Source organism: Pelecanus crispus, chromosome 2, assembly GCF_030463565.1.
Source record: "Pelecanus crispus isolate bPelCri1 chromosome 2, bPelCri1.pri, whole genome shotgun sequence".
NCBI classification, from domain to species: domain Eukaryota; kingdom Metazoa; phylum Chordata; class Aves; order Pelecaniformes; family Pelecanidae; genus Pelecanus; species Pelecanus crispus.
The window spans coordinates 23,156,297-23,183,847 of NC_134644.1; the positions used below are offsets into that span (position 1 = coordinate 23,156,297).

At 36.4% G+C, this 27,551-nt stretch overlaps 1 protein-coding gene across 1 annotated transcript in view; it reads right to left on the minus strand.

Moving 5' to 3' along the window:
- Positions 1-2,053: 2,053 nt before the first annotated feature.
- The window catches only part of LOC104030023 (macrophage mannose receptor 1), a 32,520-nt gene continuing 7,022 nt past the window's right edge, over positions 2,054-27,551 (minus strand). The window contains exons 5-30 of the mRNA XM_009481597.2: positions 26,763-26,876; positions 24,293-24,439; positions 23,191-23,373; positions 22,485-22,642; positions 21,968-22,078; positions 20,716-20,831; positions 20,132-20,280; positions 19,437-19,636; positions 18,998-19,125; positions 18,284-18,371; positions 17,574-17,709; positions 15,560-15,598; positions 15,290-15,453; positions 13,985-14,052; positions 13,447-13,547; positions 12,662-12,804; positions 11,413-11,518; positions 10,427-10,623; positions 9,880-9,982; positions 8,981-9,213; positions 7,626-7,791; positions 5,904-6,056; positions 4,267-4,383; positions 3,840-4,007; positions 2,602-2,637; positions 2,054-2,253 (exon numbers count right to left, since the gene is read on the minus strand). Coding sequence (XP_009479872.2) covers positions 2,054-2,253; positions 2,602-2,637; positions 3,840-4,007; positions 4,267-4,383; positions 5,904-6,056; positions 7,626-7,791; positions 8,981-9,213; positions 9,880-9,982; positions 10,427-10,623; positions 11,413-11,518; positions 12,662-12,804; positions 13,447-13,547; positions 13,985-14,052; positions 15,290-15,453; positions 15,560-15,598; positions 17,574-17,709; positions 18,284-18,371; positions 18,998-19,125; positions 19,437-19,636; positions 20,132-20,280; positions 20,716-20,831; positions 21,968-22,078; positions 22,485-22,642; positions 23,191-23,373; positions 24,293-24,439; positions 26,763-26,876 — 3,524 coding nt within the window. The remainder of the gene's footprint in view (positions 2,254-2,601; positions 2,638-3,839; positions 4,008-4,266; positions 4,384-5,903; positions 6,057-7,625; positions 7,792-8,980; positions 9,214-9,879; positions 9,983-10,426; positions 10,624-11,412; positions 11,519-12,661; positions 12,805-13,446; positions 13,548-13,984; positions 14,053-15,289; positions 15,454-15,559; positions 15,599-17,573; positions 17,710-18,283; positions 18,372-18,997; positions 19,126-19,436; positions 19,637-20,131; positions 20,281-20,715; positions 20,832-21,967; positions 22,079-22,484; positions 22,643-23,190; positions 23,374-24,292; positions 24,440-26,762; positions 26,877-27,551) is intronic.

Consider the following 27,551-nt stretch of genomic DNA (forward strand, 5'->3'; position numbering starts at 1 on the left):
TAAGTATAGAACAGGAAAAGCACTTTCACTATTTACTCATCCAAAAGGCAAGCATAACTATGTATTCCCAGATTTCTGTAGCACATACCAGGAAACAATTTTATCTCTAGTCATCTCCATGGGAAGCACATGGTGTTTTTTTTCTTGTTTGCACAGTTTTGTGCAAAGTTTCTCAGACATTTCCTATTTCCTCCTGAAAATAGCCGTGACTAGTTTTTTATTAAAGAAGTTGGTATTACAGGATTTATTATAGTAATTTAAGGAATTTCTTTTTATCTAAGGACTTTTATCTCTGGGCTTTGCAAAGTGTCCAGAGGACATTAATTGTAAAATTTACTTTTGGTTGTACTTGATTTTAAACTCTATTTTAAATAACCTGTAGGGTTTTTTCATTGGTTTTGGGGGTTTTTTTACCAGGTCTCTTCGTTAAGTAATGTCATACAGACATGCTAGAAAGGGAAAAGCCATACAATCTTTAAACATCCTTCTATATCTTTGATTGGTGAAACTTCTTTACAAACATAGCCAAAGGTGTAGAATAATGTGTGTCCATCCAGCAAAGGAGTGCAGGGGAAAGTTGAAAGCTCAGGAGGAAACATGTTAGCAAGGGTGCCCCATGTTTTAATATAGCCCTTGATAAAACAACTGAAGTATTCCTAAAGGAAGGAGGTACTTCCATTCTAAGTAGCTATCAATAACATTTTTACTTAGGACCCTTTATTGTTTACCGGTTATCTAAAAGAAAGGAAAATAATAGAGGTAAAAGTGTGTTCTCAAGCTGCTCAGGCATAGGCACAGATGTTCTGTAGTAACCTATTCCACATGTACTACTTATTCCAGCTATTCTCTTCTCTTTAAAAGACATCTTCAGTATGGCATCATCTTTTTGTCAGTCAGAGACCTTAAGCATAGGGAAAAGGTAAGAAATTCTGACTACAGTTCTCACAGAAGGGCCAAGGATAGAATCTGTTTCCCATTACAGAAACTCCTCTGCTTTAGCCCTGCTCCTCCGTATGCTTCTTCACAGAGGCCTGTTAGTGCCAGGTGCCCTCCCGTAGCTTGGAGAAAGGTGTTTTCATAACTCAGGAGGGATGATGCATGTCTTAAAATACACAGAATGATAAACTGCCTCCTGAGCCTATTGTGTACAACTGAAGAAGAGCTGAAAGGGGATCTAGGCAGTGCATTATCAAATGAATTTACAACAAAAAAATTGAAGAATTTATTTTCAAAAAGTACATCAGTGATTTTATTTATCTAAACTGGAAACTTACATAATGCAGTGTAAGCTAGCCATTTATTATACATGCTTGCATTTAAAAAGGGGCATCTCTGCATACTGAAAGCATCATTACTGACATAAAACCCAATGGAAAGATCATCTACTGTTGCATTTTTGTTATTAATTTGAATGTGGCAGAAAAATGTTGATATTTACACAGTAATACAAAAGTGCAAGGCTGCACAAAATGGCATAATTATTCCCAAAGTTCAGACTAGAAGTAGGAATAAAGGAGTCTTTTCAATTTTTTCCTGTCTTTCCATCTATTTTTTGGCAAGGAAATAATATTTAATTCACAGATGCAGAAATTATAATGGGTTTTACATGAATGAAAAGGTAGTATCGTAAACTGTGAAGATGAAAATCTGAAATGGGCAGTGTTTCCCATCATAGTCTACATAACACTGAAGTAATACAGCAGGAAAAAATAAGGTAACGAGATGAGGAAAAAGGAGACTCTCTACATTGCGTTAAATAAAACAATTTCACATAGTAAATATCTGTCAGAGTTTCCCCCTAACACCTCTGCAGCCAACCTTTCAGCCATGGTCATTTATGTGAAAAATGTAAGTGTACATACAAAAGAAACTAACACTTTGGAGGGAATTTTGCAGGGAGTATGTATGTGTGTGTATTTATATAAATCCATGAACTTCATATTTATGAAGAGAGAAGACTATTATCTGGGCAGGAAAATGCAGAGCTGGGATAAGATTTCATGGATTTATAGACTGGTTTTTGTTAGTTGGAATATACAGGTATTTTGTCAGGCTAAATGTTGGTATGTGCATCTTCTTCTTGGATATCCACAGCTGCTTCTGGTCCACTCATTCTGGTTGAAATATGTAGCTGGTTTTGTCTTTTCTTCCTCAAGTAGAAATAAACTATACTTCCAGCTCCAACTATAGAAAAGGCTAGAAGAACGAACAGCCAGATGATGCCTGCGGAAAGTACTTTCTCCGTTTTCCCTTCTGTAAGTGGATGAAATGGAATCAACACCTTTGATCTTAAGGGATTACAGAATCCAGTAATAAATGGTATTTCTTCAACTAGAAGTCAGACAAATGCAATATGTGTGCAGATTTTCAGTTCAACAAGTAGGGTGGGGTTTTTTTACTAACAAATAAAATATAATTAAATATGATCAAAAAGCAGCTTACTTCAGAATTACCTCTATTTCCTATATCTAGATACACATGAAGTTCATCGACTTTTTATTTTTAAATATTCTCAAAATTAATACCTAGAAACTATATAATTATATTCCTGTTGTATTTGAGCATCTCCTTGTAATTCTGCTTAAAAGGAAGTATGCTTACCTGTATTTTCTGGTGACATCTCTGTGTTTTCAGGAGCTTTCAGAAGGAAAAAAAAAAAAAAAAAGTTTATTTTGCATGCTTTAAAAAAAACGAGGCATTTTAAAGTTCTTACGTCCAGATGCTCCTGACAGTTCCCCCTAAATTCACCTGCTGCTGACAATTGCTCTCCCGGAGAGATGGAGCTAAGCATGTGTAAATCTCTAGTAGCATGCTCTGCTCTTTCATTTCAAGAGCATCTGACCTCTTCAGCTGAGAGGAGGTCAACCAACCCAACAAGACATGAGATTAGAGCCAGATTTCTGTTACTTCTAAAGCTGTTTTCAAATATGTTCATTTCTAAGAAACTGCCTACAGGATCTTTAATAATTTTAAAGTGTTTTCTGAAACAGAAAAAATTTCCTGAATGGATGTCTGAGTGTTGGAAGTACGTTATGAGCATTTTACTTGAGCTGAAAAGGATCTTCTGTGAGTTTAGCGCCTTCTGTCAGAGACAACCATTCCATGTGGGTACGGTTCCTATGTTAATTGCACTCCCTAAACTTCTCAGGTAAGGGAAAGGTGAACAGAAATATGAAGTTTAACCAAACAAAATGTTTGTGTTCTGGACCGCTTTCATTTAATCTCAGTTGGTAATCAAATTCGTGCATTTTCTTGCAGATGATAATTTTGCTGTCAGGGGAGTACCAGCATTTTATTAACCATGATTCTGTCACACTGTAGATAGAGTGCCACAAGAATATATGTTATTGTATTCCTCTAATCCATCAGCTCAAAGGACAGTAATGAAAGGAGTCACCAATCCCAGCATTTCTACAAGACAGAGTTTTCATTGCAGTCATCAGAACAAGGGGTTTTTTTTTGAGAATATATTCAGCTGAAATTAAACAAAACATCACTTCTGAACTTAGATTGTGTGATATTTGAGGGAAAAGTCTACTGAAAACTGGCATTTTATTAAAAATGAGTGGTCTTTGACCATTCTTTTGCCTAAACGTAGGGGTCTGAAGTATTCATGATGACTGCATGGGGCTGATGGTAATTTTACAGGACTTAGGGGAGATGCAGCCTTCTGAGGAGGCAGTCGGAAGCCATGTGGGGCTCCTCAATATTTAGGCAGCCAAATCCTGCTGGTTTGTTGGTTTTGCACACAAACCTATAATGTTTTACATTTTTACATTATACAATGAAAATACATGATCAGGCATTATTAACATTAATATATTAGAAATATTACTTACTTTTTGGTTTTTTACAGATATATCCTTTTCTGAAAGAACAGACATTGGTGTTCCAGTAGCCAGATAATGCACATACTTCTCCACATTCTTTATGCCTTTCACTTGAAGGTTCTCCTATTTGCCAGTTGACAAAATCCATTGCAGATTTGTCTGTCCATACCCACTGTCCTAATATTTAAAATGAGCATATATGTATAAAATACAGGTGTTCAGACAGATAGAATAAGCTGTGATGGGGAAAACAAAAATTAATAACATGGATAGGTAGTTAACTATTTCAGTTACATTTCTAAGCATGCTTTGAAATAAACTTTTAATTTTTTTATATATGTGTACATTCAGGTATACAAAGTTGCTTTATTTTTAATATAACATATCATCATATTGTGTGACATGATAACGTATGATTAAATATTGAAGATATTACCTCTGTCATTTTTCTTTAGCCCTATCCAAAAGTTTGGTGATTTTCCATGGAGTATCTTAATGGTGTCTGACAGAAAGTTTGCTTCAGTATAGTCTCCTACTGATACCAAATTAGCAGCTGAAAAAATATTAATGAACACATCACAATGTCTCATTTTCTTACAGCTTAAGTCAATAAACACATAAAAGATATGCAAAAAGGTATAAAACACACTGATTCTTGCACCTAATATTCACTGGTCTCATGGTTATTATATCTATATATTGTATTTTGAGCGTACTGTGAGCTGTATGGATGCACATCAGCATGAAGACATGGATTTTTGTTTAGCTTTTGGTATTTTAGAGAAGAAAAATTTCTTTCCTTCAATACTTTTTGGACAGGTCCAACCACACCCTAGAATGTGATGCAAGTAGGCTGGAAGTGGTACATGTGATGTAGTCAGCACCATGCATGTTCCCACTACAGCTCTGTCACCCACCAGTGGCTGGGCAGCATTTTTGGCAGTGCCTGATGCTATGTACAGCAAGGGTAGATAGGATGTGTAAGCAGCTAGAGGTTGTGGTCCAGTAGATGTCCAGAAGTTGATTTGTAATTGCCATGTGCCCTGGCATTACAAATACACAAAGCTGTGTTGGGGGTCATCAGAAAATGACCACTTTCCTGGCCTGGCCAATGGGTAGCATGTAGGAAAAAGTGTAGGAATTTAGAATATGGACCAATGTCCAAATGCAACCTTTTATTCTGGTTATTAGTGTAATCTTTACTTTTTCTAGTAGTTATGTAATTTATCTTTCTACAGAACCATTTCAGGAATTCTCTTGTCACACAGCTGTAAAGTAAAATGCCTTTGCAAATCTACTTTTTCTGTTTACTCAGTCATAGGTCAGCGTTTTCATACATAGGAGGAAGTGCCACTAGAAATCCTTGTATTCTCGCTTACAATTAAAAGACCATCACTGAGACATATAGTTTTAATGTATAACATGTTTCCTATTCTTACTCACGCTGAAATGCATGCTGCCTCACAGCAATTCTCAGTGAACAGTCAGGAGAAATCAGAAATGTCAGTAAAGTGTCTTTTCCTCTCCCCTGATCCACATACAGCTCTTCTCTCCCGGTCACAGACAGCAGTGGTGGCTCTTCCAGAGCAGGAGCTGCATGGCTGGGTGTGTTTTACTGGTTCATGAAAGCTAAATGACTCCTCCATCTCGTTTGCTGTCCAGCCAGTGAGATCCAGGTAAACAACTGTGCCCTGGAACTAACAAAGACAACTTTCCTATGAGTTTGTGTCTCCTAGTTTACACTGTGTGTGTATTCCCTCTTGCTTGGGGAAGGGAAAGTCTGTGCCTTAGTGGGACTCTAAAAGTGTTTATCTCCCTACCCAATTATCGATTTCCATAAAACTGGTAGGAATTTCATATTTTTGAGATATTCATATTTCACCTGGTATTTGAGATATCAGATACCTCTGTCTTTCACAAAGTTTAGTTTTATTGTGAAAAAGCATGCTCAGAAAAGCAAGCTAAAAGCATTAAGTTTGAAGTTTTAAAGTCATTTAAGAATGGCTTAGCAATATCACCCATTATTTTATGTGTTTAGTTACATCTTCAGTCTTTCTAAAACAAAACACTCACCTATTCGGGCACATTCCTGATGAGCTTGAGACCAGCTTCTTTTCTTGGAGGCCTCAAAGTAATAGCAGTGACCATGGAAAGGTATCCAAGATTTGTGTCCTCTTGATTCAGGGCATTTTCCAGGAAGTTGTGGAGGCTCAGTAGGGGCCATTACTGATAAGAGATCAGGTAGTTGGAATCCAGTTATTTTATAAAATTTGGTTTTCCCTTTATACTAGTAAGACAAAACTAAACAGACTATATTAGGTTTGTCATCATAGTAGAAATGAAGCGTGTACTAAAAAGAGCTTGAATATGGCTTTCACTTTGTGTTTGAGAGCATATTTTGTTTCATATTTATTTATCAAGGTGATTAGGAAGATACACTAGTCTAAGAAGCATAGATTCTGTCTAATGATGATTTTTTTGTAATTACTCTATTCAATAAAATATCCAATATCCAGCTGGTTTTCTGACATAAATATCTGTCTAATTAGTTAAACCTGCTGTGTTTAAAAAGTCTTCTGATGCTTCAGTCTCATTTTTTTGACAGGATCAAAACCTTATAGCAGAAACTGTGGTTGTGAATGAAAGTGTTGGTATAACTAAACACGGCTTGTGGGATTTTTATTAAACTCCATCCTGAATAAATTCCATAGTGAGTGATATAATAAGAAGATTTTGGATGAGAAGATAAATGCAGATGGAACAAAAATTAAATATGCTGCCAAATTACATTTGCTTCCTGTGAGACTTCTACAGTCTATTTCTTTCCCTATTAAAGAACATTCAGCTCTCAAATTAGATTTCCAGAATATTAAAGCAGAAAGAGACATTATATATCAAACCTGAGGATTTTTGTCAAATTACAACATCTTAGAATATAATTTGGGATGCAATTTTAAATTTTTTAATGATTCAAGATCTTCCATAATGTTGACAAAAATAAGAATACAGCTAGATTGTGAGATCATATTTATACTTATTTCCATAGAAATTATACAAGTTTATGCTTGGAAGGCTCCTCAAGGGGTTATTTACTTCATCTTTGAGCTGGTTGATGCATAATTATATAATTTCTAATGGATGTTTGTCCTGTCTGTTTTTAGCAACCTGTAGTGATGGAGATTCCCTGACCTGTCCAAAGTATTTATTAAGGGCTTCTGTACTGATAAAATTAGAAGGTTTTCCTTGACATATATAAGTCTGTTACTGCTTTCCAACTCATATCAGACATAGGGAAGAATTTAATTCCATTCCTTAGGGCTCATTTTTAATATTTAAAATTGATAATGTGGTTTCTCTTAGTCTTTTTTTTCTTAGTCTTTTGTCCAACTCCAGTTATAACCTTTCCTTTTAATTCTTGTTTCGTCATCACCTGCAAACTCTAGTTGACTGAGAGCCTTTTCAAACTTTGCTGCCCCACACTGGATACAGAATCTCATCTGATGCCTAATCAAAACAGATCTCATAGCAAGTGAATGACTTTTCCTATTAGAATGAATAGTTAAGAAATTAATGAGTATTCAATCCTTTGTTTCTTAGGCTTTTGGAAACCATTATTATGAATTGATTTACTTCTGGGAAGAATTCATGTCAATATTTAGAGCTAGTTAGTTAGCTACTCATGTCTTCCTGTATACTAGTGTATAAACCAAGTATTTTTCCAGTGGCTTACTATATTTAACACAGCTGATAAAGCTACATGCCCTCTAGTTAAAACACTTATATTTAATTGCTTACCATCTGATTTTTTGCAGACAGAAAAGAGTTTTTCCTTGCAAGAAGCTGTCTTCCAAGTGCCATCAGTGTCTAGGTAGACACATGCTAATGTCTGTTTTGGTTCCCCACTGGACCACTTGCTGTAAACTAATTTCCATCTGTCAATCCATTGGTACTTGCCATTGGTCTGGAAGCAAAATCTATATGGTAATTTCAAGGTTGCTGAGAGTGACATAGCTGCTACATGGGATTCTCAAGAGAACTCTCATGCAACCAGTATGGAATCGTATGCTTACTAATGCCCCCTTTTTGTGCTTGTAAATGCTAACTGCAACAAAACGTACAGTGTCTGTTATCCACAAATGTGAAAACAGAATTTTTCTTTTTTTTCTGGCCTCCAAAAAGTATCTAACATTAATTCAGAGTATTTTTCAAGCATTGGGAAATGGAAGGGAAAAAAGAAAGGGAGCATGAGAGAAGGCATGAAACTGGGTGTCAGATAAGACATCATGTTGGTATGACCACCCAAAGGTCTGCATAGAAAATGGAGTGTGGGTGGGAGTGTTCTTAATAAGCAGCACTGATCACCATCACGTTTGTTGTAGTTATCGTGACTGTGATTCATGGGGAAGAGTGTGGCATGTCAAAACACACCTACCATCCAAATGTTCATGCTCCCCTGTCATACAACTGATGTAGACATCTCACAAACAGAAAAGATTTTTTTTCCATAATATTCTAACTTCTTAATGGGAGCAATTACACCAATTGCATTTTCAAATGAAAAAATATCTCCATTGGTCAATATGTACCATATGATATAGCCTCCAGATTACTTTAACTAATTTTTGCCCCTGTTTCTGTCCACAACTGTATTTTGCTACTGCTACCATAAATGAGACTACTCTAGTAGAATGTGTGAGCATAAACACACATAAAATCCATTCCTTCACAGTCTCAGATGTGCAACCTGAGATATCATGTCACTGATCACTGAGGTACATAAAAACATGTCAGGGGGCAGGATGCACGTCATTCCTGGAATATCTTTTAGATTAAAGTAAAGTCAAAGTGTGGGAGATTTTACAATCTATATTCAAGACCTTTTAAATGACTCCAAACAACACGCAGCATTGTTATATACTGGTTTGCAGGAGCATTTCCTTGTACTAAAGCATGTAAGAGTTCTTAATTCATTAAAATCTCCACTGTATGAGTCTTATTTGAAGAACTCCAGCATAAATGCATACTGTACTGATGTAACATGCTGTTTTCAGCACTACACTGGCAGAAATTCCTATAGGTTACAAGATGAGAGCATAAAAATCAGGCCCAGTGTCAGCTTGACTACCTATATGTAATATATGTGTTCTTACCCCATTGCTGTTAAGACCAATCCACAGAGGCTCTCCATATTCCTGTGCAAGTAAGAACAACAGTGCCTGGCTATATGGATCTAAAATGCTGGCAAGTTCTGAGGCATTGTTATTGCAATTTTTCTGTGCTTCTTCCCAATTCATTTTGGAATGTGTTAAAGAATAGCTAATGCCACCAGAATGGTCAAAAGCAAAGTCCAGCACTGTTGCTGATGACTTAAAGAGTTCAGGATCTGTAGGAATAAGGAAAAAAAAACACCCCAGGAACAGTTAAATCTGGAGGCCACATATTTGACTTGAGCAACTGAATAACATCTTCATTATTTATAAACCTGGTAGAAAATTGGTAATGGGATGGAACACCTTCTCATTAGTTGTTTATAAGTAACAGATAACTTCAAAACAACAGTGAACTTTCTGGATGAAAGAAATACATTTTCAGCCTCTGAGAATTTTCAGTCAGTAAATTGCAGAGGTAAATTCACACCATCAGTCAAAAATAACACACCTACCCCACGTGTTTTCAAAATACTCTTTGCAGCTTAGCAGCTTCATGGCTATCAGGTTTATTTGGATAAATGCAAAACTTACCAGTTATGATAATCTATAGATCATTATGAACTTATGTAATTAAAATGTTTGTCTTTTTTAACTATTTAATTACACTCTTAAAAATTAAATAATTTTGCTTTCCTAAATTCTGATATTTTATTTATCATTCCCGTCTCCAAAACATTGCTAAGTAACACTGGGATGTAAGATGGGCCCATAGGTTTTACTGATTGTTTACCAAAAAAAAAAGAAAAAAAAAAAAGATAACTGAACTAAAGCATGTTAAACAAGAAAAGTGATTTTAATCCTTGTGTTACATATTTCAAGATTAGTGATACAGAACTCACCAGTATTCTTCTGGCATATATACCCTGTGGACTTATAACACTGCTCATTGTTCCATTTTCCTGTGTCATCAGCATGACCTCTCTTCAGAGAAACACAATCAAACTGTTGCAGTAAGGGAAAGAATATGAGTACATTGATATTAGAAGTTATAAAAGAAGTTATAAAACAAAGTACTATAACCCCCTGGGTAGTTTCACTACGTGTGTTAACTTCTAAAATTCTCATATTACATTTACATTTTCTCCAAAATGAATGGCAAATTGCTATGAAAAAGAAAACTTTATTCAATCTATTCAATCTTTATTCAATCTGTCCATTGCTGCAGTTTTGCCAAATTCCTTGGCAAAATTGCAGCAATGCCATTTTGTGCTCTGAGGTAGCTAGAATACTCAAACATTGAAACTTTTTATTGTTAATCCCAGTGTAAAGGTAGATGAACAACTTGGGGAAAAGGCTGAGGCAATGTCTGTAGCAAAATGAGCTGTTTACTTGAAGTGATATTGCTCCTCAGATTTAATTTGATGGTAAACGCTAAGCGGTATTTACCTGTTGCAGATTGTGGCCGTCTTCTGGACGTAGACTGGGAAACAAAATGGGTTCTACAAGTTTTGGGGACTCTGGAGCCCAGTTTGTATAGGAGACAGCACTTCCATCAGTCCAAACAAAATTCAGCTCACTGAGTCTATCATTCAAGCCAATCCAGGGATCATTTGAAACATCTTTCAAATGGTAAGTGAGAAAAGCTGGAAAAAAAGCCAATAGAAAGAAAGATGAATATGTCATGTCATCAGTCAAGACATCAGCTCATAAACAAATCCTTAAGTGTTTTGTTTAGTTAAAGTCTTGTAAATACATTTTAATTAGCATTTGATCAGAAATTCACCCAAGTTTATTATTTCAAGGTTATGCCAAGCCTTTGCCTGTGAAAAGTCTCAAAGAGTGAGATTGGAAAGAGAAAAGATACAAAAAACCTGCCTGACCACCATGTTATCTAATGAGTTCACTTATTTCAACACTCAGGATGAGCTGATTGATGGAAATGTGTAGCTGTATAGAGCTGCAAATGGAAGCCTGGGAACACAGGCAAGGTGAAAATGTGCCTGCCTCTGACATTCTACTGCTGAATTAAGTTGCAGAATTTAGGTAGTCATTTCAGAGAGCTGTAGTAATATACCTGTTTCTATTTCTGGCAGGAACAGACCATGGATTCCTTTACTTTCTCTGTGTCTAAAACTACAAATGCCAGGTCTGGATTTGTTATTTTATGCTAATTCATGCTCTGTAAATAATGTAAAGCAGTTTGATGGAACAGGAGGAAGCAACTCTTCGCATCACTAGCATGCCCTAGACAGATGGTTCCACTTCTTCCAAAAATGTTTCATGCCATGGCCATGTAACCCATGTTGAGTATACATATCATAAAATGCATACATTTACATACTGTCTCTTTTTACCATATTATTCTTTGCAGGAAATGACCACTGTATACAGAGTAAGTGCTATCTGTTACCTAAAGAGCTGTTGCACTTTACCTTGTACTTTTTCATCATGTATGCTCGCCAGGTTTCCCCCAAGGCTCATACAAGTTCTTCTTGCAGTACTCCAGTATTCATAGGAAGAGCCAAAAAATTTGTAACACTAGGGAAAAATGAGTATAGACTGTTAGTGAGTGACAGCAAAAGGAATTTAGGTTTGAATTGCATTAGTTTAAATAGAAATTAGCCCAACTCAGACCCAGAAAATAATTTTCCAAAGTTAACAGGGACTCAGCTCTGGAACCAAGTCAAAACCATTCACAAATTTGAAGTTTACGCTGTGTCTTTCTGTGAGGTACTGAGAAAATCAAAGCCATTTATAAACCACAGTAGGAGTCTGGTGAGAATCTAATGTGTTAACCAACTCAGAGATTTTGAGAAGCCATACTCCATCATTAGTAAAAAACAAAGAAGTGCTGACTCTATAAGAAAGGCCCAGCCCAAGGTTTCATGTGGAATCATCTGAACTTTCTGAAAATGTTTTTGACCTAGAGCCTATGATCAGTGTCATCTCATGTGTGTATTTAGCCTTTTTCATTTTACATCTCTTTTATTAATGGAAGTATATGACTCATGATTTCTTAAAATGTGCGTAGTCATCACATTACCTATACACATTCACCCTGAAATGGTTTTGGTAATTATGAGTATGCCTAGTGTGCCCTCTCTATGTTTATAGCTCACCCTCTGCTCTGTGGCATGCCAGTAGCACTGTCAGAGTTGCATAGTTTGTGGAAAATAACAACTCTGAAGACTGTAACAAAAATGCAAAAAAAAGTGTACTGGCATAAACTCCACTGGTGTGAGTATCCATGGGTGCTTTCATAACAATATGGTATATATTAGAAAATAGAAGCCCCGCTCAATAAGCACATCGAGTTTGTCCCTTTTGAAGGAGAAAGCATTACATTGGAGCCTGTTTGGAAAAATTTGGTCTTATTTCTCATTCATTCCAGCTCATATGGCTGATTTTACGCTATAGTTGGTGCTTTCAGTGGAATTCAGTTCAATTTTTTTTGAAAGTGTATACAATGTAGGAGTTTTTCCAATGTACCTCAGATGACCACTTCTCAGGAAAACAAAAATCTAAACCCACCATTTTGCAAGAATTAGGCAACTGGTTCAATTTTTAATGCAACTTGGATAATTGCTGTCAAAAGATATCTGAGGGACAAAAGGCCTCTTGCATATCTTTAAGTACCTTCCCAAGAGTAATCTCATTGTGCTTAGATGGTTGTTATCATACCTGATTTTTAAATAAAAGCCAATCTTCAGGGCATCCTCCAGGAGGTGAAGGTACTGCTGAAGGAAGTGTTGCGTTTATAAAACTTCTGTGCCTCTCACAGATATAGCCATTTGAAAAACCACAGCTGACATCATTCCACAAGCCTGAAATCAATTTAAATATAGATAATAAGACACTGAATAAGATCGAAATTTGTGGGAAAGTGAACTGGCTTCTGTGCCTGTAGGTTCGAAAGCAATCTGCCTGGGAATGTGAGATAACATGCTTCAGCTCAACTCTACCTCCCATCATCACTGCTTACAGGAGGACTTTGGTCCTACTGTGACTGTGGGAGTAGTGGCCATACGAGATGGCTGATATGGCAACTCCATGACCTCTGAGTAGAACCCACCCAAACAGCTTTGCTGCACTGAAACATGCAAGTGTAAAGTAACACTGTATCAGTGAAAACAGTATAAAATGTGAAACTCCATATAAGTTCTGTTCCTTTTTTACCTATTCTCTAATTATTTTTTTGAAAGACCAGTTTGCTGTTGATTTGAATAGAATATATTGTTAGTGCAGCTGAAAAATCAGTGATCAAATTGTCCCTGCATTCCCCATTAAAACCGATTTCTTATATTCCACTTTTATGGCTAATATTGCCCCTGAGGAAACCTCAGATATAATGACTATACTTTATTATGCATATTTTCCCAAATTTCTGGGAAAGAATGCATTAAAGTTGGCAAGATATTTTCAACAAAGAGAGGAAGAGCAGGTTTTAAAAAAGTTGTGTAACTCACCATCCTTTTTATTTAAGACCACACAATTTTCTTGAGCATCTGCAAAGTTGGGCTCACCCTGTGCCCAAGCTGTATAGTGCACTGGGCTTCCATCCATCCAACTGAAAAAAAACCAACAACAAAACAGTAGTGGTTGCTCAAACAATGTTCATGGAACAGTTCAGAAAAATCTACCTTAACATGCTAAAAATACTTTTTAAAAAATTACAGCTGAGTCAGTCTGTAAACTGGATTTCATTAGGCTTAAAAGACCTTAGATAATGAAATCTCTGCCTGTCAAGTCAAAGAGCAAAAATACCTTTATTTTTAACAGATATTGTCTATGCATTCATAGCATGTATATTCCCTATAAAAATGCCACTTAAAACAGTTTTTTTACAATGTAGTTAAACCAAGGGAGAGTACACATTCCAACATGCAATATAACACTCTGAATCTGCCTTTAACTCCCTTGCAGTGGTCCCTCCAGAAAGAACTGTGGCAGTACAAAACTTCTACAATTGCTTTTTATGAATCTTGATGTAGCTTTTTTACCTACCTAAACTGTTGATCAGTATTCTGAATTAATCCTATGAGATATGACTCCAATTTGCCATTTTTTAAGATCTAAACACAAAAATGTACTTTTAGTTAGTGCTTTCTAATATTTAGTAGTTATCTAATATGAAAAGGTGTAACTTTTGTGCTATGGAAGCAAATAGATGAATACACATTGTATTAGGATCAGGACATGGTTTAGTCTTGTCTACCCTTGATTGGCTTAGAGTAGACTTGGTAGTGTAGGTTAATGGTTGGACTGGATGATCTTAAAGGTCTTTTCCAACCTAAACGATTCTATGATTCTATGATTCTATGTGTAATCACCACAGAGGACCCCTGTTGAAGTAAATGCCATACAACACTTCGTATCTTTATTGCTGCTTTCCTCGTTTTGGCTGCGTTTCTGGTATAATCAAGTTTCAAACTTGTGTTCTCAATTTAAAAAGACACACGGAAGACTTGAGGAAAAATTTAGTATAAAATTTTTTGGTACTTTTCTGTTCTTAAGCAGCCATATAATTCCTGTGTCTCAAGCTGTCTGTCCTCCTTTCATATCCTTTCCCACATAATAAAAGCAAGCATCTAATCATGTGAAACAGAAAGGAGGTTGTGTGGCTACTTTGGTATTAGTAAACCAAACAGGATTATGGCAGAGGTTTGAGGCAACATCCATGCTATTAAATTGGTAGCATGCCCCTTCCACGGCTTTGGTATGTGCCCATCAGAGCCATTTCAGGCAATGTGTAGATAGTGCCCTTGAAATACATGAACAGTTTTGATACGTGTTGCAGGAAGACTAATTCATGAAGGTCCTAGTTTGTCAGTCCCTGACCTGAACCAGCCTATACCTTTCTTTGAAAAGTTGTTTTATTCAGCAACACGATGTGGTATGTAACCATCAGAGCTACACTGGCAGTAGCCTCACATCTACACAAAACACTGTATTCTAGAATATGATATTCAGATGAGAGGTAACCACCCTGGCAAAAGGACAGTTTTCTCAGTATACACCTAATCTGCCTGTTCATTGCTCCTTATACATGTTTAGTTGTGGGCAGAACTCTATTTAGATAAGAATATACAAGAATATACCCACCTTAGTAAAGGGTAAACTCTTTTGTATTTATTTTCCTAAAGAGAAGCTCTGTTCTGTAGAATAAATATTTTTTCACTGAACAGTTAGATCTAATGCTAACAAAATGTAGTAATATTATGCAACAAGCACATTCCTCTGTACTTCACAATCATATGCAGCAGGGTACATAGGCCATATATGGTATAACATAGTCAAATTTCCTCTTACACATTTCCACAAAAATTTTCTTTCACTATTATTTCCAATGGTAGCAAGATCTCCATGATTGTTTTTGCAGAACTCTCTGGCTTTCTCCATAGAGGTGCTTTCTGTGCTGAGAAAATATTGTTTGTCCCCTTTTAAAATCCAGCCATCTTCTGTGACTTCATATGCTGCAACACAGAAGAGGAATCTCTGTATTCTTCATGGTCCTTAAATGAAGCTGGTGTTCTTACATGATACCACCCTTTAGATACGAGAAAATAAACAGAAGCTTACCAGAAGAAGGGCCCAGAGGTTCTGGTTTCAAGGGTGTCCCTGTAGTGAAATGGGAAAAAAATTAAGATGTAAAATGTTTCCCAAATATTGAGCCAGTATAAGTGCTCATTTAGTGGAAATGATCTTAATGTCTATCAATTTTTCATACTTTACATATTCAATGCAGGATATATTTATATAGTATCTTTGGTGCAGAACAAAAATGGATGTTCAGAGAATAACAGATGTATTACAGCCCTACATCTCTGTCTAGGTAGATTTTTGGTGAGTGCATCTCATACATCCTGAATGTTGCCTAAATTAGGTGACTGAAGTTAGTCTGAATGAGTACTTGTTTCTGAAAGAAAACTAAAGACTGAAAATACTTTATTTCAGTGTTGGTGTACTTTGCACAATAATAAAAGATTCTTTATGGACACTGTCTTGTATTTGAACAAGAAATTCAAATACTAAACAAATTGTTGCTTCAAAAATGTTTTAAATTTCATTAATATTCATTTGTTCGTGAAACTTTTTTTTTTCTGTGAAACTACTTTCTGAAGAATCACATTTGACTGAAAATCCACCAGCTTTTGAGAAATAATTTAAATGAAAAAATTCCACAGCACACAGAGTGGGATAGTGTAGCAATGTATCTCTAAACATGCAAGGCCAAGAGCTATAAAAATGTAAAACAAATGTCACTTTTATAATTTTTTTCCACAGGAATTCATCGTAATATTTGTGTTGCTGCATGTGTAATTATATTAAATGTAGCATGTGACATACATGCTTGGGTAAAAAAAAAGTCATGTCACCTTTTAAAAATAATCTTTTTTACGGTTCATTAAAAGATTTAAAAGAAAAAAATATATGTCTGTTCTGGAAGTACCAAGTATTATGACTATTTCAGCATCTTTCAGTATGACATTATGCACTGCTGACTAATGATGGTAATTTCATCAGACTATAATTTCTGCCATTCATACACTAATAATAATTAACAGTATACAACTACTATTGACCGTTTTGCTAATGATTTTTAGTTGTGCTGATCATGCAGGTGAGGAATTACAAAGGAAGTTACCAGGAAAGGCATTTTATTTATATTTACATCTCATTGAGATAGATGCTGATAGAGCTTAGAGAGCCACCAAAGCAACACTCCTGTGAGTCTTGGAAGTAAAATGTGCAACTCAGTACAAAGCTATAATTGATTCCCCTCTTATTTCGCTGGATAACTTTCTCAACAGTAGTTACATTTAAAAAAAAAAAAAAAAATCCACAAGTATAAACATAACAGATTTTGCTGCTGGTATGAGAGGAAGACGTAAGCCTGCCTATTGTCCTACAGTATATAAATTTTGAAGTTTGGATTACCATTTTTTTATTACAGCAAGCCTGTTGTTACAGGAGTTTCTTTACATGTCATCTTACAAAGAGAATGATTCTAGTATGCTGGTAATCTTGTTTAAATTAGAGTAGGTAACTAATGTGTCCTTGTGTAGCATTCAGCATACACCTGAGCGGAGGAGTGAAGTTTTGCTTCACAGAAGATACAGAGATTTAAAGTAATCTTTTTTTTGCAAAGTGCAATCCTCTCTCTCTGCCACCTTAGCGCCCAACTTGGAAATTCACTACAAGCAAAAGTTCGAAGAAACATACAGTTTCATATCAGTCAAAGCTTCCGTGTTGACAAAAATCTGCTTTTGGACATAGTGGTGGATTTTACCAGATAAGACTTTGAGGTTGCTTTCACCTTATTTTCTGCGATTCTATAATTACATAAACAAGTATATTTTCAGTAAAGCTTATCATACAATATATTTTTTAAATAAAACAAACAAAAAAAAGTTTAACAGTTGAAACATCATTTTCTGAAAGTATTTGTATATCTTGACCTATTTTGCATTATGCAAAATTCCTGTGAAAGCAACCAAATTTTCTACAAGCATGTAACTTGCAGAACTTCCTGTTTTGATAGATTCAGCTTAAATTTCTTCCTGATGTGAGTTTAGAGTAAAAAGTAACCTACCTTTCTTTATTTCACAAATCCAGTTATGACTGTATTCACAGTGCACCGTAGTCCATGACATGGAAGGCTCTTCACTGATTGCTCCACAATATTCAAATGCAGTGTTGTAAAAATAATCATTTTTCTTATAATTCACCTGCAGAAGAAACACAACTTTGGTTTTTATTCTTATCATACAGGGAAAAAAGTGGTACTCTGGAGGGAAAGAGAAGTAGCAGTGAAGTTTCAGACCACTCCTTGCTTTCGTCCTGTGGCTGTGCAGCCTACGTGTGCTATTAAAGCAATATAGTCACTCCACAGAAAAAAAGAAAGGCTCTGGGTTTACACAGCATTTAACAGACTCCAGCAGTCCATGAAAACTCAAATAAAATGAGGTTATAAATCAATAGCAGGGAAAAGGAATGTGGCAATATATCACCAGAGACTAACAAAAATCAGGAGAGACCTTTCTCATATATTTGCCACTTAGATATTCATTTCTATAGCTGCAACTAGTATTCCATGTTACCACTGTTGCGATGGTTTAACTTCAGGGTTTATTGGCCTTTTTCTTTCCAAACCGGTATGAAGAATCATGATTTAGAGTTACCCAGTGACGAGGTAGATATTTTGGGGAATTCTTATACAACTTTCATCCACACCAGTAATGCAAACAACTCCAACATCAAAGAAGTCAGAACAGAAAGAAACTGGCAAGGTCAAACACTCACCGGGGATCCGTCACTCCAGGAAAGCCCACCATCAGGATCCAAACACTGCAAACCTATCCAGAATGGCTGAGATGATGGGGATTTTTTTCTAGAGTGTGAAAAAAGGTGTCATAGAAGAAGAAGATGTATGTGGTTTGCTCTGTTAAATTTTACAAGTTACATGGGACAGTAACTCTCACACTTGTTGAAGACTTTAAATAAAGCAGAAATTTTAAAAAGAGGAAAATGCTGTTGGGCAGCAAACTCCCATTAGCAAATAAGTGAAGTTCATACCTTAAAATCTTCTACTTTGCTAATGGCTGTGTTGAAAACACAGTACATTTTTTTTCTTCACTGATGTTGTTATACTGTTCTTTGAGGAATAAAATGTTCAGATTTGCTGTAAGTCACAATTTAGTTTCAAAATGATTCAGTGAATGAACTTAGAAATGAGTCTGAAGGAGAAGTATTCAAACAATTTTGTTGTTGGGTTGGTTTTTTTTTTTAATATAAAAGATTTGCAGATGATGACAAATTTTAGGAACTTGAAAAATGTCTTTGAAAATGGTACCCATATGAAATATTTTCTCAGTTCTTTTTCTTATGACTGTGATGATAAACAGATACAGATTTTCAACTAATTATCTCAGGAGCAACTCAAGAATATTTTTATTTATTCCCATATAAAGTATTGTTACATGAAAATATCAATTATTAGATATTTTGGTTACTTACATTATTAAGTTTTCTATCACTGTTTCCTCTTCTTCACTTCTAATGGCAGCCAGGTCTCCTCCTATTTCTCTGCAGAAATCTTGGGCTTCAAACCATGTTTTCTTTTGGTTTTCTTCTCTCACAAAAACCTATGGATAAATTTTAATGTAGAACACTATCTTTACAGCATGTTAAAAATAAATCTACAGACTGCCTTGTATAAGCAAAATAGGAAAACATTCCATTGCAATTATCGTATATAATACGGATTAAAGAGTATGCTACTTGGATAACCTTACCTATCACTGGTAGAGTGATAATTGCAGCGACTTCTGTGAATAGTTGTGTAAAAGCTTACTACATTTGTGCAATAACATGCCATTCTCTGAATTTTAGACCCCCTATCTATTTGGTGCTCTTCTGACTCATGAGTAGGGTTATTGGAAAAATTAATACTTACTCTGAAGCATGAATTAGTGCTATTGCTTGTATCCCAACCTAAGGGACATTTGGAATCAGAAACAGTTTCAGGAGCAAGAGGAAGAGTAATTTTTTCAGCTATTTTTTTGCAGAGAAATTTTGCCTTTATGTTACAGTTCTGAACATCCCATAGTCCAGCTGCATTTCCAGTCCTTAGGGCAACACAACCAGCTTCATTCCCTTTGAGAGATATAAAACAAAATTGAAATGTGTTTTAAAGTGGTTGCCCTGACATTTTTACAGCTCATGTGATTCATTTACAAAAGACCCTTTGAAATACTAAGTGTAGTGTCTGCTCAAAGGAGGAGCTTTGTAAAAAGAGGAAACCAGCGAGCAGAGTCCTTCATCATCTTCCCTCCCCTTTGAAAAGCTTTACAAGTGCATGAACAACCCCTTGCCTCTTTTCTATGCCACTCACTGCAAGGATTTGGCAGCCTGTCACCTGGGCTGGAAAGGATTTCACCCTTTCTGTTCAGTTTGATTTTGCTCTTGAAAGCAATGAGGAACCAGAAAAGAAATATTTTCATGGCAGCTTATACCAAAGACAATCCTATTTCAAAGGCAGACTATTTATATATGTCATCATGGATGTGTTTTAGCAATGTTGGGAACCAGTTTAAAATTACAACACAGAAAGTTCCTTAGTAGCACAAATTTACTCCAATGGCAGAGTACCAGGCATTGCCGCGTTCCAGTTTGTGTACAGAACACCTTCACCAGTCACCCACTTGAACATCCCTTGCTCTTCTGTGTCTGAGAGACCAATCCAAAAATACTTCTCAGAGCTCAGACCAATGAGGCTGGTCAGGTAGGCTTGCTCATATCTGAAATGACAGGAGTCAGATGGGGATTAAGCCTAGCTTTCCCTTAGTCTGCCATTTCTCAGCATCCTAAACTACATGAGACTAGAATGAATGGAGTCACCATTAGGTTTCCTTGTAAGTGGAAATACGTTGCTTAGCTGGATTGCAGATAGACTAGCTTCAACAGCAGGTGAAGCATGCTATAGTGAAAACCTGCTCCTTACAGAACAGAAGCAGCTGTGGTCTGTTTTTTTCAGACAAAAGTACTGGAAAACATGAATGTGTAAAATATATTTAGTTAGAAAAGACCTATTGTATTTACTGATTTTTTTTTTCTCCAGAAAAAGGATTTTCTGGTTTTCTGGTTTCACACATTTTTTCCAAGAAGTTCTCAACTATTTTCTAACATTCTGAGATTATTCTGTCAGAAGTGCCATTTTTAAACTCTTTTCATACCTGTCTCCTACAGTTGTTAAATAACCACTGCTCCTTTCACAGGTTTTCTTTGCTTCTGAAAACGTTACAGATGTATGTCCAACCAGGTAGCAGTAAAAGCCATGTCTTTCCCAGCCCTGTCAAGAGCACGTGGAATATATTTGCAGTAATAAGAGTGTATGTTATAGTGCTTGAATTTCAGTTTCTGCTCTTAAATCAACATATTTTTAATAAAACTTAATGCAGTAATATATGAATTTGAGTTCCAGTGGACTAATGGCAATTAAGCTTAGTAAACATCCAGAAAGAAGAGATTTAATGCATATAAGTTGCCCTTTTTTGACAATTAGTAACTGATAAATTTTAATTGATAAGAAAGTCAGAGGCACACAGAATGGAGAGGGTTTTCAGAAGCATGTGAGTAAAATACTTCCTTGCTCAGAACTGAAGAGAGTAGTCTGTGTTATAGTGAGATGCTGACTCAAGTTTCCTGATGTTTCTATGCTAAAAAAACAGTAACTAGACTAATTAATTGATTTAACTCATCAGCTCACCTAAAAAGTCTGACTGAAGAGGTAGCATAAAAACTATTGAAAAGCAAATCCTCAAAATTACAGCTGAATTCAAAGTCACTTTTCCCTTCTATACCAGCTCAAAGTTTGCTTGCTGCATCTGAGAAAGGTAAATAAAATCTGTGTTCAGTGTTTGGCTGCTGCCTGGTTCCATCTAGCACAATGAGTCTCAGCTCTGTTCCCCATATGGGGTTGTGGGAAATGTTACTAAATATAGAACAGTAGTAAATAGGAAAGTAAAAAGAGGGAAAAAAGAAAAGAAAAAAAAGCAGTAGGATATAATAACTAGGTCAAAACAAATTCACTCGTAAAAGCAATTTGATTGTTTTGATTTGGCTTCAGTAATGAGATGTGTCATCATCCTGCACCATGTCACGTAGTCCAGAAGTGGTTCCCAGTCTGTACTATGTCTTAGATAACCGCAGATGGTTGTAGAACAATATAACAAGTATGCAGAAAACCGCAGTAATGGCTTTAGCTTCTTCACAGACTGTTCTGAGAGATAATGGGCCTGACTCATATTGGCTAAAAAAATTTCAAAATAACTTTATTTAAATAAGGGAATGTAGTGAAAATGATCACCCTGAATTTGATGTACAGTCACACTTGTTAGGAAAAAAAGAATAGTTTCAATGTCAAGTGGAGCTTGTGAAAACAATGGATTTTTGCTGACCAGATTCTTGATTATACTTTCTTCTTACCTTCAGGCAGGCAGGATCACTCTGTACTGTCCCAGAAACTCCTTGCAGTGGGTCTCTTCTGCAGATGTAACCTAATTTTCTGTCACAGGCACTGTCTGCCCAGTATCCATCCTAGATGCAGTTTGGGAAGAGGCAAAAAATAGTGAGGCAGAACCTGTTTCCTTTAGAAACATTCATTCCTTTTTTTTAAACTATTGCTTCAATGGGAGAATGAAGATCTGTAGTTTTTAATGACTTCCAAGTATTTGTGCTTAATTGTGAGGTTAGGTTAAGCTAACTAAGTGTCGCGGGCAGGCTGTTAAGGTTTGCTTGGCATATAATGTACGCTCACAATCAGATATGAACATTTATCTAATTATCTCTAATTTAATTTTAAATTTAATTTAGAACAGCCATCTTTCTGAGTGAATTAAGATACCATTCCCTGATTTATTTCCAAGTTGCATTCATAAAAAACCCTAGAAATAGAAACACAAATCAAATAGTATAGTGCTACACAAATGTGGACTGATTCTACCTTTCCTGCCATAACGACACAATCTTCTTGCCCATTGATTGCATGGGTTGGTTCTCCAGGCAACCATTTGGTATATGTCACAGGAGTCCCATCACTCCACTCAAAGTACATTTGAGTCTTGAGGTCATTCAAACCAATCCACAGCTCATCCACAGCTTCTAAGAACAGAAATTCACCTGTGTTAGTACCCAAGTTGAAACAGTCCAGGAGCAAGATTTTTATGGAGATGAGCTGAAATTGCCATGTTAGAATACAAACTCGTGGAGATTAAATGACAGTGGAGTTTATTTTAAGATCTAATTCACATTCTTCTTTCAAGAAGCTAAAAAATGAGATACCAGCAGGAAGTGAGATTCCTCAGCTTTATCAGTAAAAGTCCATTACTGTATCTACAGCTAGAAGGTGTCTGAGGCAGACAATCCACCCAAACACTGCAGTAACTAGAGCTGTTATTTCCTTCAAGTGATTTCATGCAGTGAAAACCAAATGAAAATCAAAATGAAAAGAATGAAAAATAAAATTAAGAGAGCACTAATGATTCCTCTTGTGGTTTTTTGGTGTTTGGGGTTTTTTAACCTATATATCTGTGGGCTTCCCTATAAATATTCATATCAAACAGATAAGATTTTTTTTTTTTTAATCCTGTAAGATTTCCAATAATATAATTCTCCATTTGTACCAAACACTGCCCTGTAGAAATACTCACTGTAGCCAAGCTGAGACAGTATGAAGCCATGCTCCTCAGGGTTGTGGATACTGGCCAGATTGCCGTTGCTCTCATTGCAGGAAATTAGGGCTTCTCTCCATACTCTGGGGTCTCTATGAACCATGAAACAGTGATCTCCATAGGGCAGCCATCCTTCTGGGCATTTAACAGGCTCTGCATCCCCTCAAAATCAATAGATATTTCAAGTTTTTAAACAGTGCGAACTGAAGTCTAGAATAACTGCAATTACATTTGAAATCAGTTAATTAACTAATTAGAATGAAAATGGAGTGATTACAAATAAGCAGTACTTCTATTCATTCCTCATACATGTAAAACATTTTAGTCTGCTGTTGCACTGTACTTTTACAGAAAACATACTGCATTTAAACAAAAGAGGAAAATAATGGAGCCAGTGGTAACTGGGCTTCACTAGTGTGAAATATTCACTTTTGGACAGAGGAATATTTTGAAATTGCATGTATAATGTTTTCACACAATATACCCCACCCAGTTATGTTTTGCATATTTCATAAAGGCATTATTACCACAGCACAAGTAATTCTCTGCACATGTGGCTTTCCGTACTAAGTCTCATTAAATAAATTAGAGAAAAGCATAGTAGAAAAGTGGTCTGAAGGAATTTGCTCTTTGTTGCCATCTTTCTAGCTTACAGGCAACCCCACTGAGAAGGTGGTTTGAGTCTATTGGCACCATCTTCTCAAGACTTCAGTGATAAGCCTCAGTGTTTTCAATAGAATGCACTGCAGGAAGGGTGAGGCATCTCTAATGTTATTTTCACATCCATGCAGTTCATGATACTTTTGTGATAGTGTATGGCTTAGACCAGTGCCTCTAGAATTGTGAATAATAACATGAAATAAAAATTGCTTGTGTGGTTACTGGGTTCCAGGAACATTTTCAGTATTTAAATATATTTAGTTAAAGAAATAACAGTGTGCTTTGTTCTGTGCCACTCATCAAAGAAGAACAAATGACAATGCTTTTTTTTTTTTTTTTTTTTAGTTTAAATAGCTGTGAAATTTCATTTTAGTGACATAAATTCTGTCTTTATCAAAGGGTGTTTATTTGCTTTGCATACCTGATGGAAGAATGAAAGGATCCAGTGTGGAGTTTTCCTTTTTACAGATATAGCCAACTTTCAGCTCACATGGCTGGTTTTCCCATTTAGCATCTCTTCTGGGGTTTAGTACTGCACAAAGTTTCTCAGGCTTGGGCTCAGGACTTCCTTCATAGAATAAAAATCAAATTATTTTTATGTAGCACAGGATTTATGTCAGCAGCTGAAAGAACAATTTGCTTCCAGCCTTTTCATGGGTCAATTACGGACTCATGACTTCATTGCTACAGTTATTTTTCTATCGGAGATAAGGAAATGTAATTTAAAAGTACCCATCAAAACATTTCGTTAGATGCTTGTTGCATAATTCACACTTTCTGCCATATTTGATTGCAGAATAGTGGTCTCAAAAGTAAGACATTCCTATAAGTTTTGTGAAAATTGTTGGCTTGCACAGAAGAGAGATGAAACTTTGAGCCCACTCTGATGGAAAGGCTGTAGCAAGTCCTTTCCTTGCCCCCCCAACCTGTTTAATCAGCCTGTGCACAGAGGTCAGCCATACATCTGCTGAGGAATATGTAGCTCACAACCAGTTGCAGAATAAATGATGTTCTTGCCCATTCAGTAGATGCTGGACTGAAGAGTCCAGACATTGAAGGGGTACCTCGTGCTGCTACAGTTGCAATGCCGTACACGGACTGTAGGAAGCCACAGCTCATAATTTCACAGCTCATGAAACACAGTTTTATAGACAATTTGTGGTCAGGACCCAGTTATGCTAATAGGACTAGTAATGAGCTTAAAACACTCAGTTACATTCATGAAATCAGAGGACACAGTTTGAGCTAATATCTTTGGGCAGGAACACAGTAAGGCAGCATCTTAACATAGTCCATATTCAGACAAGGAATTTTACAGATGTGAAGAGAGAAGAGCATTCTTCAGAGGAAGCATCATCAGCTGCTAACAATAAAAAGAAAGTTCAAAACCTGAAAATTAGAGTTCTAGCTCTGCATTGTAGAGCTAAACCAAGTTCAGTGAATGAATATTATGTGTTAAAAACATGAGACAAAAGCAAAATGCCACTGATCTGTGGGACATGTTGTCTGGCAGTTGAGTAGGGAGTGGTGGGAACCTAGATTGGTCAAAGCCTGACAGGGTAGACTTCCTTTTTATGGGGTCATGTTAAATAGCTTCTAGTTTCTAGAGCTGTGTTTAGCAGAGCACAAAAATAATAATATGGAATTCCTAAAATAAAGTCTAAGGCACGTCTGTTGGATGAGGAATACCACATCACATGTGAAAACAAATCTCATTTCCACAACACTCTTTCAGGGGAGTATTTCATTTCTATGTCAGGTTCTGGTCCAGCAGCTTTCAGTGGTGTGCTGGAACAAAAATGTTACATTCAGGCCCTTTGGAAAGGTCCTTTTTGTATGTCCCTTTGGCAGCTTGGCTGCAGATTTGCTCCTTGCTTCAAGCCCAGCCTCCTCACATGCCCTCACACTTGTTGTGTGTCTCTCCCCTGCCTGCCTGTGCAGCCACCCCTCCAGGAGCTTCTCCAGGACCACTGTCCTTGGGGAATGGGCAGTGTTTTCCTCTTCTCAGAGAGATCCACAGTGCAATGACTTACTTTTTTTTTCCTCCCCCAAAAAAGATACAACTTTTAATAATTTTGCAGTAAACTGGAAATGTGTAGATTAACTCGTCATAACAGCCATCATGTGGGCATACAGGAACTCCAAGGGTGTGGGCTGCTTGATCTGAGAGCCAACTGCTCTTCTTCTCTGCAAGGCTTAAGGAATTTGACCAGCTCAGCAGAAGGCAGAAGACCCTCTACCACACTCAGCAACTCTAGGCTTTCTCTTCATCTTCTGTGCCAATTAAAAACAGGTGGCACCACTGAGACTTGGGGAAGGCCAAAAGATGGAATATGTGTGCATTTATTCAGCAAGCAAACATTCAGCATTTGCTGCAACTAGCTGTTGCCATGACAATCATTAAGCAACTTTCACAGATAAACTGCCAATGCTGTGAACTCTTATTTGCAGTCTCTCTTGAATGTTAAAGAGGAGAGAAGAAAAGAGGAAAAGCATAAGAATTGAAGGGGAAGGCTTTGAAACACTGGTGCTCCCTGACAGCTGAGTCCTTGCAGGATGTGGGGTCTGATAACCCTTGTGAAGGTTGAAGAGACACAGAGGTTTTAACTGACTTGAAGGCATTCCTAGCATGCTACAGCTCAACTAGTGCTTTTCACTTTATCTGCTTCTGGTAGGAGATTAGTTTATTTAACTCTTCTGCTTGAAACTCCTTGTGATATATCCCATGAAGAAAAGCATCATTCTCAGCTTTGTAATCTCACATGTCTCATAAGCCTTTCAACTCCATTTCCTTGTGTTCATGGGGAATACTACAGGACAGAAATTAATATGCATTCAGCATTCTGACAGGAAAGATTCATTCCAAAAACTGTTAATAAAACAATTGCTACCTTGTGCCCAGTTAAAGTATCTGAAGGGAATGCCACCGCTCCACTGCCAGCCGCTGTTGAGATTCAGGCTGTTAAGCCCAATCCAGAGAGAGGATCCCTTGCTGTCAATCAAATCTAGGTAACCAAAAGAGTTGAATTCTAATGAGATTCATTAGGAAATGCTCTGCATTTTCAAAGTTTGGAGGAAGATAATAAATATCTCCTTAGTGATTTCTAAGTTCAGTGCAGAATCCATGTTTACTGGTAATAAACTCAGTTTATTCTGTAGTTAAAAGGTAGAGAATAGCAAAATACTATTTTGCATATTAGGTTATCTGAATGTAATGCTATTCTACAGTTATATGTAAGCAAAAAGCTTTGAAAACTGAAACACTGAATTGCTATTGCGAATGTTTATGTTACAAGTTTGCTTGAGCATGATGCAATTGATACAGGGCCTTCGTTCCACAGAGTCTATGCATAAATCCAGAAAGTCCTTAGATTTTTAATAGTGTTTTGTATAAAATTTGTATGATATTTGCAAAAATCTATTTCATTAGATATATGTGAAGAATACTGATTTCTTAACACAAAAGTCATATAATGACTGCCTCCTGTAATGACTTTCCTTCCGGTAAAGTCTCTTTTTGGACCTTTCTGGTGTTTTCTGAGCTTGAGCCAACTTTTGCTTAATTAGTTGGAAATTCTTAAATTTCTTTGAAAAAATAATAATAATAGAAATATTTTCAAATGGCAATTCCACAACTTACAAAAGTTCCACCTATAAAAAGCTTAAAGCTTAATTTGCAG